The following is a 13,985-nucleotide window of genomic DNA, read 5'->3' on the forward strand; positions in this document are numbered from 1 at the left end:
TTGATATGTTTTATCAATTATTATTTAATTTAAATTTAAATATGTATATTTACAATATTTTATAAACATAATTCTACTAACATAAGATAATGAAGAGGTTTTACTGTATATATAATCTAACTTCCCCTACACTCTTGTGCATATAAACGACATGACATAAACACATAAACAACGCCGTTTGTACGGATCCATTATTAGATCCTAAATTTGGCTCCACTTGCTTGAATTCCATATTCAAACTGTTTGACAGGTAAATTCACTGATAACGGCTCTTTCATTATAAAGCTCCACTTTGAGACTTTGAAGGACGACCTTTTGTTCTTTCAATTCAATCTTCGCTTCACTACAAATCACTATTCTCACTCCTTTTTTTCTCACGCATACGTTAATTATAGCCGTTGGAGGCTTTCTCTCTCTCAGCTCAGAGGATAGTTCATACCATGGCCACGGATGCTGAAACTGCCAATGTTAATGGTTCCCTCTGTTTGAAGCGGAAAAGACCCCCCAGTATTGAGATACCAAACGCCTTGGGAGAGATTCGAATCGAGAATTCTACTCCCCGGAACGATGGAGTCTCTTTTGGGGATATTGGAGTTGGGGTTTTCTCCCGTAAAGGCAAGAAAAAGTTCATGGAAGACACTCACAAGATAGCTTCTTTCTTACAAGAAAATGCCAGCAAAGTAAATCTAAATTCATCCTTTGTTCTTTTACTCAATTGGGTTTTTGTTATTTTCCTTCTTTTGATATACTTGTTTTGGATTTTGGGTAGAGATTCTTTGGGGTGTATGATGGACATGGTGGTAAGAAGGCTGCGGAGTTTGTAGCAGAGCATTTGCACAACAATGTTCTTGAAATGATGAAGAATTGTGCTGAGAAAGAGGAAGGCGTTAAAGCTGGGTATCTCAAAACAGACCAAGACTTCTTGAAGCAGGTTGTTTCAAATTTTGGGGTATTATTCCCGAATGATAATTTTTTTGATGCTGAAGGAAAATATAATAAAAAAAAATGGTCTTTTGATTCATAAAGTCGAATGCCAAGTATAGCTTCTTCGCCTTTGAAGAAGATTTCATCAAACTCATTCTTTTAAACAAATTTGATTACTAAGTTTTGGCTTTTGTGAATCTTGGTTTCTTGATTAGGTTACAATTGGCCATGATTATGTTGACAAGCATACTTAGGCTTAGTCATACTCCAACTCAGTTACTATATTGGTATTCTATATTAGAGTGTCACACTTGGAGTGTTGAAATATTGATCTATTTATAAAATATAGGTTATTTAGGTTAAGACCAAGTGATTAGTTAGCTGTTAGGTCTGCTGTATCTAACTACCTTGACAATTGTTCTCTCAGTTAGTTGTAACTAATTACTCATGTTCTGTTTCTTTCATACCCCTCTTCTATTTTCTATAAATCAGATTCCTTGCTCCTCTGATCATTTACTGAGATAGAATTACAATTTATTAAAATACGAGTTACTTTACTCGTCTCCACATGTTATTGTTGTTTCTATTTAGCATGGACGCTCTAATATTTGGTTAGGAATAAAGGTTAAGTTTCTTTTATGGATAATTCATTGTTGTCCAATTTTTCCTGCTATATTTTAATGGTGATTTGCTGGCTAATTCTTGAAAGTCAATGTGTAGGATATGTGCAGTGGTGCCTGCTGCGTCACAGCTGTAATTGAAGAAGGGAATGAGGTTATAGTTTCAAACGTGGGAGATTGCAGGGCTGTTCTTTGTAGAGGTGGAGCAGCTGAAGCTCTTACAAAAGATCACAGAGCGGAACTAGAAGAAGAACGAAATAGAATAGAAGCCAAGGTACTTTTCAGCACATAGTTTATAACTTGTCAAGTTCACTTGAAAAGCTAAAATAGTTTTATAATTTTTTTTTTGACATTTTGATTCAGGGAGGATATGTGGAGATTCATAGAGGAGCATGGAGAGTTCATGGGATACTTACTGTTTCTAGAAGTATTGGAGACGCTCATTTAAAGGAGTGGGTGCTAGCTGAGCCTGAAACCAAGATTCTGCAGCTCACACCAGACATGGAGTTTCTTGTTTTGGCCTCGGATGGACTGTGGGAACAGGTGAGTAGTGGAAGTTTCTCCACCTGTGGAATCTGGAATTTATCATTATGTCTCATTATTTCTTATATTTATTGCTTCTGCTAGAAGATCTTCTATTGTCTAGCTGCTATGTGGATCTCGTATAGAATAGATTTATTGCTTTATTTCAAGGCAAAAGCATATTGCCTTTATTTTTATTCTTTACAATTCATATAACATTTAAAGTTTAAACTTCAAATCTTTCAAACAATACTGATAGCAACTCTAATAAAACATAAATAACATAACCAAACTTGATATATTTACATAAGAGTGCGGCACAGTGTCATTTGATGTGTTTATAAATTTTCAAATCACACACCGCAACTCACTATAATTTGAAGGAAAAAAAAAGTACAACTCAGCCATTGCTACATTGTATAGTCTTGTTGCATGAAAACTGAGATTTCCAAATCTTCATTACATAAATCCTAACATACCATTGATTGTCTTTTTCCTAGGTTCGCAACCAAGAAGCCGTAGATACAGTTAAACGAATGTTATGTTCAGTTGAGAAAAAATTGGGACCCTCCGGAGATTATAAAGAGAATGATTATTGTGAATATGGCCGTGTTAACGTGAGCCCTTCATCAAAGTTACGTAGGGTTTCTCTTGTTAAGCAAGCGAAAGGGATAAGCAGCTACAAGAAGACAAGTAATAATGGATTGAATGAAAGTGAACATGATTATGTCATTGAAAATGAAAGCTCTCCATCAAAATCACGAAGAATATCTCTGGCTAGGCGAGTAAACATGAAGATGGAATCTCCCACAAAGGAGAATAATAATGTGTTTATTAGTAGTAAGAAGAGAGCTGACTCTAGTGGACTCGTAGCTGCTTGTAAGGAGCTTGTGAATCTGGCTGTAAGCAGGGGTAGTCTGGATGATATTACTGTGATGATAATTGATCTAAATCAGTTCAGACTCAACAACAACCGCTCTTCTGGATTGGCCTAAAAGCTATGCATGAATGTTGTACAAAAGAGGAAGTGGAATAGTGTACAGAAGTGTTTTTGGAGAAAGTGGGATTGTCTGCTGTGAGATTCTTTACATGTATTTTTTTTGCCCCTCACTTTTAATTTACTGTGTTTTGTAGCAGAAATATAGTGCTCCATTATTGGGGTGACCATTTATTTATATCTGATTCTAATTATATAGTCTGGACCACAACTTCTACACCATTATTTTGATGTATGTATTAAAGGAATCTGTAACTCAATAACAACAAGGGTTTGAATATATGGTTTTGACTGTTGAAGTAACAATTATACATGTACATTTATACTAAAAAATAGTAAAGACTTATTCAAGATATAGAAGGAACATACAGTAAGATGATAGATCGATGCAACTCAAACAAGAAGTTATAAACAAAAATTATAACCACCAATTCTCTTAGTGTGTTGGGATTGGGAGAGACTAGTCACATGAAAAATGAAACAGAAGCAAGATGCCACCAGCAAAACACATTTGGATAGCTACCTCACAATCAAATAATTATTTCCTTTTCCTCTCTGTACATATTAACAACCACTATCTGATTAGGCAGCTTTTTCAGCATGTACCTTGGCTTTGCTTCAATCAACTCAAAATCACCACTTTTCATTTGTTGATTTCAGTGTTAGAAATGCTGAAGTAGTACTTTCTTTTCTTCAATATCCAAAAAGCCTTACATTTTTTTTTGTGGTTGCTATTAAATTATGATCATTGATATATTCATTAGTGACCTTTTTACCCCTCTCCTCTATTTTTAACCCCATGTGGGTCCCCTTTTTTCCTAGGGAGGTGGAGATACACACCATCACATGAGCTTCAAAAAAAGAAGTTTGTTTGCTTTTTTACAATGCATGAAAAAGATTGTTATTGGGATACAACTTTCATTGAATAGAAACTACTTTGAACCAAGGAAAAAGTGTCTGTTAGTTATTAAAAAAAAAAAACAGAAAAGCTAAGCTGGTTGAAAAAGCTTTACTATAACACACAGTGTGTTTGCATGAAATATATATATATATATATAAAACACCCCACTTTGGAGATTTCTCAATATTCTCTTGATGATTTATATACTGCTACACCAAAGCAAACCTCTCCAACAAAAACCTCTTTGGCTTCATCTTTTACTACTTTTGTTCTTGTGAGCCTGGCCAAAACTTTGCCTATCTTTACAAACTAATCGATACCCTTTAGGCCTTATTTATCTACCACCATGCATGATTCAATAGTAATCCCAGCTTGTTTTTCATCTGGCGAGAGGCCACAGGCCGATGATCCAGCCGCCGTGATAAGGTCAGGCCAGAGTGTCTTCATGTCAGTGTATAGAACAAAGATAGCTGGTCAGTGTCGTTTGATCACTATCACTTGGTGCAAGAATTTGCTTCTGAGAGGCCTCTCAGTTTCAATCCAGGGAGTGCAAGAAGAAGACGACGAACAGTACCAGTGCAAGGTTGAGCTGAAGCCATGGTACTTCTGGAGAAAAAATGGTGACAAGCAGTTTGTTCTTGATGGCACGATTGTTAATGTCGCTTGGGACCTGAAAGCTGCAAAGTTCAATGGCGAAACCGAGCCTCAATCAGATTACTATGTCGCCATTGTTTGTGAAGAAGAAGTGGTTTTACTAGTTGGTGATATGAAGAAAGATGCCTTTAGAAAAACGGGTTGTCGTCCTTCTTTGATAGACCCCATCTTGGTCTCTAGAAAAGAGCATTTGTTCGGGAAAAGGAAGTTTTCAACGAGAGTTAAGTTTCATGAGAAGGCAAACGCTCATGAAATCTTGATCGAGTGTAACAACAGCATCATACCCAGTTATGATAACACAACAGGGATGATCAGTACCGGGTCGGATCCTGAGTTGGAAGTCCAGGTAGATGGGAAGCAAGTTCTTCATGTCAAACATCTCCAATGGAAGTTCAGAGGTAATGAGTCAGTTTTTGTTAGTAAAACTAAGGTTGAAGTTTATTGGGATGTTCATGATTGGCTATTCAGCTCTGGTACTAGACAGGGCATGTTTATATTTAGTCCCATATCATCGTCAGCATCATCATCTTCATCTTCATCTTCATTAAGTTCGAGTATTGACCATCATGATCAAGTGATGAGTTCTACTGAGTTAGGAGAGTGTGATAACAACGTTGATGGGTCATCTAGATTTTCTTTGTTTGTCTATGCTTGGAAAGTGGAATAGTGTTGGTTAGTTCATATAAGATCTTTGACCAAAAATTTCCAACTTCACCATGGAAAAGAAGAGAGGTATGTGAATATGATGATCATTTCAGGAAAATTAGAAGAGAGTTATGGTTGTGGTTGAAAGAGGACCATGGAAGACATATGATGAGGAAGCACATGGACCTACTCAGAGGGACATGGGGGAGTATTATATGCTTTACTATTATGTAATATGGACATGATTGGACTGTAGCCAGATAGGATCACACACTACATAACAAATGATCCTTCTGTGCCCATTACCATAATTGCTCTATCATGTTTGTGGTTGTGGATCATGTTGTTTGACATTTCTTATCTACTCTTCTTTCTTTGTGTTATAACCCTTAGTTTGACTTTGAGTGTTTGTATTTCAAGTTTGTATGTGCCATTTGTGCATGTAAAGATGTTTCTTTTTCTATGAATTCATAGCTCATGAGCTAATTAATGATAATAAACTCTTTTATTATTATTATTATTATTGTTATCATGTTAGTTCTATTCTAATGCTTAGAACTAAAGGTACTAGTTGAATGCACTTAGAGATTATGATAGACTCTAATGATATTTCAAAGCATGGGGATCTTCCATAGTGGTTTTGTTTAGTATTTCTTTATGCTATGATAACATCAAGCCATCTCTTGAAAGAAGTTAATATCCCTTTTTTTTACTTTTTTCAATGTGACTTAAATCTTAACTTGGCCTTGTTATTGGGGGAGTAGAGATGAGAATTTGGAACTTGTGCTTGAACATGTTCTATAGACCCTTTTTGGTGCTCTTTGGGATTGTAAATTGTAATCCACCTTTGTTATCCCAACTAAGAATAGAAAGGGAATAAAAAAGAAGAATATATGTTTCAAAGGGGCAAATTTAAACACATTAAATGCATTCATTACTTAAGAGTTTTCTGCTGCAAAAAAAAATTACTTAAAAGAGTTTTCATGTTTTTGTTTATTATGTTCAACATACCTTAGTGGATTGTCATTTGTCACATTAGTTGGAAAGAGAAGGCACAAGAGGACTTGAATGGCCCATCACAACATGCCTGTGACATCCTTGTAACCTAAAGATGGGTATGAAAACTTTCACAATTTGGGCCGAGTGGTGGGCCATCCTACTAAAAAAGAGGCTACATCTTTTGCCAAAACAAAGCCCATTAACACTTTTCATAGAAGTAAGATGGTACAATTCCACATAAAAAAAGTTGGTTCACTTGTCATCTTTTGGAAGATAGAAAAGGGATTTGAGAAAAGAAAATAGCAATGTAGGGGGGGACTCATTGGTCCCTAATATGGCAGGATATTTCCAATGGAATTGGTGGGTCAGAAAATGAACCATTAGCAATGTGGTTGAATATCAACTTGTTAGCTGCCTCAGTGAAATGAGTCCCATCCCAAATAATCTTGACCGTCGGATCGGCACATGATTTTGCAGTCACAATCTCTTTGCCTTTGATAATTTTCTTGCTCCCACACTTGTTGAATCTATTATAATTATACTTTCCACCATGGCCACAACATGCCACAAGTGGATGCTCAAATCCTTCAAATGCCATAAAATGAAAATTCAGATAATGCCCATAATGAAAAGAGTTGTTATTTGTGAAAATGAGCTTTACCAAATTTCTTTGCTTGGCTGATGAGGGTGTACTTAACTGAGTAGACATCCACATAGGTGATTGCAGCCAATGGGAGATCTTTCCTGAGTTGGGCCACAGTTGATTTTAGTTTACTATTGAAAAATTGGGCCACATCATTGAATGGAGTAGCACAGCCAAATTTATCGATTTGGGCTGCTGTCACAAGGAACCGGTCCAAAACATAAGGTAGACAGCCCACTGGGCCTGTGTTGTGTATCCAAAATGATCTTCCACCTAGACCATAAACACCCTACAAATACCATAAAAAAATAAATAAAAAAACTAATTTTTAAGATTTTTTATTTCAAAAATATAAACTTGTATCTGAGACCAAAAATTGTATAATTGGAAAAGAAAATCATAAAATTTATATATTTTTAAGAAAATAGTGTTGGATGTAAATTTATCTAAAATTAAATTGTATGATTTCAAGTTGCAACTCTCTAAATTCTACTTTAATCCTTATGAAAAAAAGAGAGATGAGATATGGGTTTGATTTGGCTGACCTTTATAACTTTAGAAAATTGACTCAGCACATCAGGAACATAAGCCTTAACTTGTTCAGTGGTCAGGTTGAGTTTGTAACCAGCAGTGAGATCATTTTGGCCAATGTCAAAAGTGTATAGGGCCTTAGAAAAGTCCTCTTCCCTGGGTAACAATTTCTCAAATTGATGTCCTATACAAAACAACCACTTCATTTTTCTTTTATTTTTTCACTGATGGTCAATTTCATTCAAACAAAATCCACATTACATGTATAACAAAGCCAAAAATAATAACAAATGATCACCTTTCTTGCGAAGATTTAAGGTTCTGCTACGAAAATCTGTGAATTGAACAAATTGGACATCTAAGGAAATTGGACTATAGCCACTCTGGGAAATGGTTGTGTTTTGAGGTCTAATGGTTGATCCAGCAGTGGCAAAGTTGGCTCCATGGCTGAAGCTCGACCCCAATGAATCCAAGTAAGCACTGAGATGAGGTAATCCCAACTTCTCAGCTAGCAAAAACCAATTACAAATAAAATCATTTCAGCCCATTTTAATATGTAAATAATGAGAGTTAAGACATTTGCACAATGTTTAAATAGATATCTATTATCATCTAAATTCAATTTCAAAGGCAGAACAAACAAAATTCAAATACTATTATTACAACTGTGTGTATAAACATGGAGTCACACGCACACAGTTCAAAATTTGGAGGGATCTATCATAAAAATGAAATTACGATGAATCTAGCCAAGACCCTTTAAAGATTTGAGTTTGAATTTTACATATAGTGAGGCCAAAATGTACTTATTCATGTATATCTTATCAACCCTGATTAAAAAATAATAATAATAATATAACTGCATTTGACTGGTCTTGAGATCTATGCTTGTGATATTTCAGAGACAGACACGCAGAACAGTTCAAATGCAATAATGTCACATTTTTGTTTTCTTCTGTAACGTTTCTTTTAAAGAAGAAAATTTGTTAGAAAGAGGAGAGAAGATTGAGTTGAAATACCAATGAAATCAATGACAAGACGACCATCAGAGTAGCGTCCAGAAGGAGTGTGGAAATAGGTCTCTCCATTGGGAAAAGGGGCTTGTCCAAATGCAGCTGAGAGACCACCTGTGTCTGAATTTGAGTCTCCAAAGTTGAATATGGCCGGAAAATGGCACCACCCATCATCAGTTTTTGCCCCAACACTTTGAGCCAAAGCCACCCATATTAGCAGCACCACTCTAAATATAATAAGAACACTTGCTCCTGAGAAGGATTGAGATTCCATTTGAATGTGAAAGGAGTGTAGCACTATAGAGATGAAGGCTTATGTTATGTCACTGCTCACTATAAAGAAGAAAAAAATTCCCCATATTAAGTTTTTTTTGAATGGGCTGTTTTGTCTTTGCTCCTTTTGTTTATTCTTTGACTTATTTATATGTTTTCCACAGAACCTTCCTCCTCCTCCATTAGGAGGTTTTGGTAACTTAATTTTTCTTTCTTTTGAATTATAAAGGAAAAGACTTTTAGTATTGGTTGGTCCACCTATACTATTATATTGACTAATTTAATTTACATTGACCCTTATTTCAAGCAATGGAATGGTGTTAGGCAAATTAATAAAAAATAAAAATAAAAAGATGGGACAATTCAAAAGCTACTTTAAAACTAAATATTTTTTATTACCAAAGACAAGAGATGCAAAGTTTAATACGACTAGATCAAATATTTCTATGGCAAGCCATGTTCAATGGAATAGGTGGGTCTGAAAATGCCCCATTTACAATCTGATCATAAACCCATTTGTTAGCTGCCTCAGTGAAATGTATTCCATCCCAATTCACCCAAACAGATGGATTTTCACATGACTTTCCCAGCAAAATCTCTTTCCCTTTCACTTTAATCTTTCCCCATCCACACCCTATGTTTTGGTTGTAGTTATATTTTCCTCCATGACCACAGCATGCTACCAATGGTTGCTCAAATCCTGCATATTGACATATTCACTTACCATATCAATAACCATCAAGGTGAGTTTATTTGTCAACAAAGCAAGTGAGTAATCCATATTATGTACCATGTTTTTTTGGCTCACTAATGATGGAGTACTTGGCTGAGTAAACATCAACATAAGTGATTGCAGCCAATGACAATTCTTTTCTTAGTTGAACCACAACTTCCTTTAATGCTTGGTTGAAGAACTTAGCTACTTCATTATAAGGAGAAGCACATCCAGCTTTATCAACCTCTGCAGCTGTGTATGGCAAGCGTTCTAAAACGTATGGTAGACAACCGACTGGACCGGTGTTGTGTATCCAAAAGTATCTCCCTCCTTGACCATAGATATTCTATCAAATCAACCAAATGATATCAAAATTATAGTTACTGTACTAAAATAGAAAAAGGGTCATCTTCATTTACCTCAACAATTTTCTTGAACTGATCCAATACATCCGGAACATAGGCCTTAACTTCACTAATAGTCATGTTCAAGAAGTAACCTGCTGTTAAATCGTTCTGACCAATATCAATGGTGTAAAGGGCCTCAGAGAAAACCTCTGCCTTTGGCAAAAGCTTTTTGAAAACCTCATCTGTAAGTACACAACAAACATTAATATTAGAGAGAGTTCTAATATTCTTCTATATATAACAGAAGCTAAAAAAGAAATGAAAATTTGACCTTTGCTTCGAACAGTTTGAGATCTACTGTGAAAATCATAGAACTCATTGTACTGAACATCCAAAGAGATGGGACTATAACCAGTCTGACGAAATGTTGTGTTCTGGGGTCTGACTGTTGAGCCTGCTGTGGCGAAGTTGGCTCCATGACTGAAGTTACTTCCTATTGCATCGAGGTATGCGCTCAGATATGGCAATCCAAAGCTCTCAGCTGAGTTTGAGATAGAGAAAATATCATCATTAGAGTCTCAACATTGAACTGTTTTGAGGACATTTTACATATAGAAAGCATACATATACAAATATAGTTATATACCTATGAAATCAATGACAAGGCGGCCATCACAGTAACGTCCAGAAGCTTTGTGGAAGAATGTCTCGCCGTGAGGTAGAGGCGCCTGTCCATAAACGGCAGACAAGCCACCGGTGTCTGAATTGGAATCACCGAAGTTAAATATGGCTGGAAATTTACATGGACTTGGATTAGGTTGTGTTGCCAAGCATGGAGGCAATAACAAGCTCACAGTCAATGCTGCAAAAATTATAGTCATAACATGGTTCAAGCAATGTGATTCCATTGGACAAGTTAGTGAGAGAAAGAGAGAAAAAAAGAAGCAAAAACGACAGAGATGTGTGGCTGTGTTTAAGTAATTGTGTTTGTTGTGTTGTGTGGGGCCTTGTAGTTATGGATGTGAATGAATTATCATCATCCTATGCGAATCTTTGTGATTTTGGTTGGTGTGAGGGTTAATCTTGTTGATATGTCAACCGAGGAGTGATTGTTTGGCGTTTATTGATTTTTCTGTGGAATTATTTTTACATTTAAAGTTTGCACTCAAAATATGGATATAATAAACAACCTTATTATATATTACAAAGCAGAATTGAAAATTTTGACACAAAACCGGATTCAACACGGCAATAAGTTATTCGAAACAGCTTAAAAATTACAAAGGGCACAATATTACAAATTAAGAATTTAAAAGTAATCTGTAATCTATTTTAAGATTATAATAAAAAATTGAAAGCTATAGTAGAATTCAATTGGTTGATATTAGATTAACATGGATGGTCTTCAAATCTATCACTTACAATGTGGGAGAATATGAATACTTAAATTATTTCCATACGGAGCTTCATATGAAATTGTATTGAATCAAAAGAAGCAACGAGTCTGAAAATTAACAAGTACACATGATTGAGTGATCAGAAAAGTGGTTATTTCATTCTATGACAAGCCATGTTCAACGGAATTGGCGGATCAGAATATGCTCCTCCTACAATCTGATCAAAAATGCCTTTGTTACCAGCTTGAGTGTAATGTACTCCATCCCAATTCACCCAAACCGAAGGATCTTTACAAGCCTTTCCCACCAAAATCTCTTTTCCATGAACTTTTTTCTTGCCCCCACATCCAATGTTCTTGTTAAAGTTATATTTCCCGCCATGACCGCAACACGCTCTCACCGGCTCTTCAAACCCTGCATTATTCGTTATTTAGTTGAAAATTCTTAATACCTTGAGACTATTTTTGCAAAAACAATATCAAAAGAAAATAATTTTGTAAAGTGAAATTAAAAATAGGTCTATTTTCACCATTACTCACATATTAATGTAAGAAACTTATAATTCTAATCCAACATTTTGTTATAAGTAATTGGTGAAAATAGACCCTTTTATAATATCACTTTACAAATTTACAAAATGGTATTATTTCGATAATTTTTTGCAAAATTATTTTTCAGACAGGATGTCAAAAATCCAGACAAAATGTCGAGAATTTTTGACAGAGCGTCCAGAGTTTTCTACTTAGTGTCAAGATTTTCTGAATGAGTCTTGAAGTATGATATGGGTGTTTGGAAAATCATTTTGCAAAAAATTGTCAATACAAAATTATTATGCAAAGAGAGCTATTTTGCCAAACCCTTTTGTTATTGATGATATATATGTATATGTATGCAATGTACCATGCTTTTTTGGTTGGCTAATGATGGAGTACTTGGCTTTGTAAACATCAACATAAGTGACTGCAGCCAAAGGTAACTCCTTTCTTAATTGGACCACAACTTGTTTTAAGCCACGGTTGAAAAACTGAGCCACTTCATTGAAAGGAGTGGCACATCCAGCTTTATCCATCTCGCTAGCTGCCACTGGTAACCGGTCCAGTACGTATGGAAGACAACCAAAGGGACCAGTGTTGTGTATCCAAAAGTATCTTCCTCCTTGACCATATACATACTACAAAACAAAACCATTTCATTAAATAATTTAAAGCTAAAACATTCAACAAAACCCAAAAGTTGGTCAGAGATAATTGTAGTGGCTCATTACCTTGACAACGTTTTTGAATTGTTCTAATACATCAGGAACATTATCCTTAACTTGGGATGTGGTCATGTTTGAGAAGTAACCAGATGTTAAATCGTTCTGACCAATATCAAATGTGTACAGAGCTTGAGAGAAAAACTTTGCCTTAGGCAATAGCTTTTTGAAAACTCCACCTGCAATTCTAAGTGTTAAAACTCTAGAATCTATATGAGCCAGCCAAAAGATATTATTACTAGTGGTGGTAATAATGTAGGAAAGAGTATTGTTGACCTTGGCTGCGAGTAGTTTGAGATCTACTATGAAAATCATAGAACTCATTGAACTGAACATCTAAGGAGATAGGACTAAAACCACCCTGACGAAGAGTTGTGTTTTGGGGTCTAATGGTTGAGCCTGCTGTGGCAAAGTTGGCCCCATGAGTGAAGTTGCTTCCAACTGAGTCTAGGTAGGCACTTAGAAGTGGCAATCCAAGGCTCTGAGCTGAGAAACCATTATCAGAAAAGAAAAAAAAAAGAGTTATTTTCTCTATTTTAAGCAATATTCATAAGCCTTGCTTTTACATCATGGTCTTGTGGCAATGAATAAATTTATTGAAGAAACAAAAATAGTAATACATCATACATGAACTAAGGAATAAAGTTTCTTAGTTAAAAGGAATAAACATAAATTATTGATACCCTTACAAATTGAACATCCAACTCAAAAAAATATGAAGATGGTATGTAAAAAAATTGAACATCATGTCATGGTTTCGGTCTTCAAATTCATTGAACTTTCTTCCAAAACGAAAGGTATATAGTTTCTAAATTATGGAGGCCATAGTGGCTGGGTGTACTGTCTAGCAAGTTGCAGTGGACTAAAGTAGTGTATGGGACCAGTATTTTGTTAGTGAAATCATCTTCTCTATCACTCACACTATTCACTTCATTAAATTCTGAATCTTCAGTAGTGTCGGTGGTTCATAATTACTACTAACAAATCAAAGTTTTCATGACCCTTTTGTTCATGTTTTTTCCTAAGAAGATCAAAAGTGCAGAAAAGTTATGAAGGATTAGATTTTTATTGTACCTATGAAATCAATGACAAGACGTCCATCGCAGTAACGACCAACGGGCTTGTGGAAATATGACTCGCCATGAGGTGAGCGCGCCTGACCAAACACGGCAGACAAGCCGCCGGTGTCGGAGTTGGAATCACCAAAGTTAAATATGGCCGGGAAATTACACTGACTACTTGTTTTGGCCGAGACCAAGCTCACAGACAGAGCTACCAACAAACAAGCCGCAACAAGTTTCAACTTCAAGCAATGTGATTCCATGAGGAAAAAAAAGGTGTGTTTTTGAGGTAGAGAAAGTGATGGACAAGACTCAAGGGCTATATTTATGTCACACTAAAATCACATCACTAAAAGAGATAAGTTACTTTGCATAGTGAGAAAGAACACAAAATGTTTATGTGGTTTTTAATCAATGGGGTGTGAAATAAGTTACCATTGGTCTCCAGTACTATAGTCACATGTAATGGCAACTTATATAATAATATT

The 13,985-nt window shown here is 35.6% G+C and overlaps 4 protein-coding genes across 4 annotated transcripts; 1 reads left to right on the forward strand and 3 right to left on the reverse strand.

The window, feature by feature from the left end:
* The first annotated feature begins 298 nt into the window (after positions 1 to 298).
* On the forward strand, positions 299 to 5,771 carry LOC133822198 (uncharacterized). Its single transcript, XM_062254450.1, has 6 exons — positions 299 to 680; positions 770 to 931; positions 1,645 to 1,818; positions 1,908 to 2,087; positions 2,567 to 3,041; positions 4,327 to 5,771. The coding sequence occupies exons 1-6, from the start codon at positions 441 to 443 to the stop codon at positions 5,283 to 5,285; spliced, it is 2,190 nt and encodes a 729-aa protein (XP_062110434.1). The 5' UTR covers positions 299 to 440; the 3' UTR covers positions 5,286 to 5,771.
* A 670-nt stretch (positions 5,772 to 6,441) lies between these two features.
* On the reverse strand, positions 6,442 to 8,938 carry LOC133822199 (GDSL esterase/lipase At3g26430-like). Its single transcript, XM_062254451.1, has 5 exons — positions 8,456 to 8,938; positions 7,735 to 7,944; positions 7,451 to 7,620; positions 6,924 to 7,194; positions 6,442 to 6,847 (listed from the first exon to the last, which is right to left on the reverse strand). The coding sequence occupies exons 1-5, from the start codon at positions 8,721 to 8,723 to the stop codon at positions 6,582 to 6,584; spliced, it is 1,185 nt and encodes a 394-aa protein (XP_062110435.1). The 5' UTR covers positions 8,724 to 8,938; the 3' UTR covers positions 6,442 to 6,581.
* A 196-nt stretch (positions 8,939 to 9,134) lies between these two features.
* LOC133822200 (GDSL esterase/lipase At3g26430-like) lies at positions 9,135 to 10,741 on the reverse strand. Its single transcript, XM_062254453.1, has 5 exons — positions 10,431 to 10,741; positions 10,116 to 10,325; positions 9,857 to 10,026; positions 9,513 to 9,783; positions 9,135 to 9,422 (listed from the first exon to the last, which is right to left on the reverse strand). Exons 1-5 carry the CDS (start codon positions 10,690 to 10,692, stop codon positions 9,157 to 9,159), a joined length of 1,179 nt encoding a protein of 392 aa, XP_062110437.1. The 5' UTR covers positions 10,693 to 10,741; the 3' UTR covers positions 9,135 to 9,156.
* Positions 10,742 to 11,210: 469 nt separating this feature from the next.
* LOC133822202 (alpha-L-fucosidase 3-like) lies at positions 11,211 to 13,957 on the reverse strand. Its single transcript, XM_062254455.1, has 5 exons — positions 13,511 to 13,957; positions 12,713 to 12,922; positions 12,446 to 12,615; positions 12,082 to 12,352; positions 11,211 to 11,595 (listed from the first exon to the last, which is right to left on the reverse strand). Exons 1-5 carry the CDS (start codon positions 13,758 to 13,760, stop codon positions 11,333 to 11,335), a joined length of 1,164 nt encoding a protein of 387 aa, XP_062110439.1. The 5' UTR covers positions 13,761 to 13,957; the 3' UTR covers positions 11,211 to 11,332.
* Positions 13,958 to 13,985: the final 28 nt, after the last annotated feature.

The sequence above is a fragment of the Humulus lupulus genome, chromosome 3 (genome assembly GCF_963169125.1).
Source record: "Humulus lupulus chromosome 3, drHumLupu1.1, whole genome shotgun sequence".
NCBI lineage: Eukaryota > Viridiplantae > Streptophyta > Magnoliopsida > Rosales > Cannabaceae > Humulus > Humulus lupulus.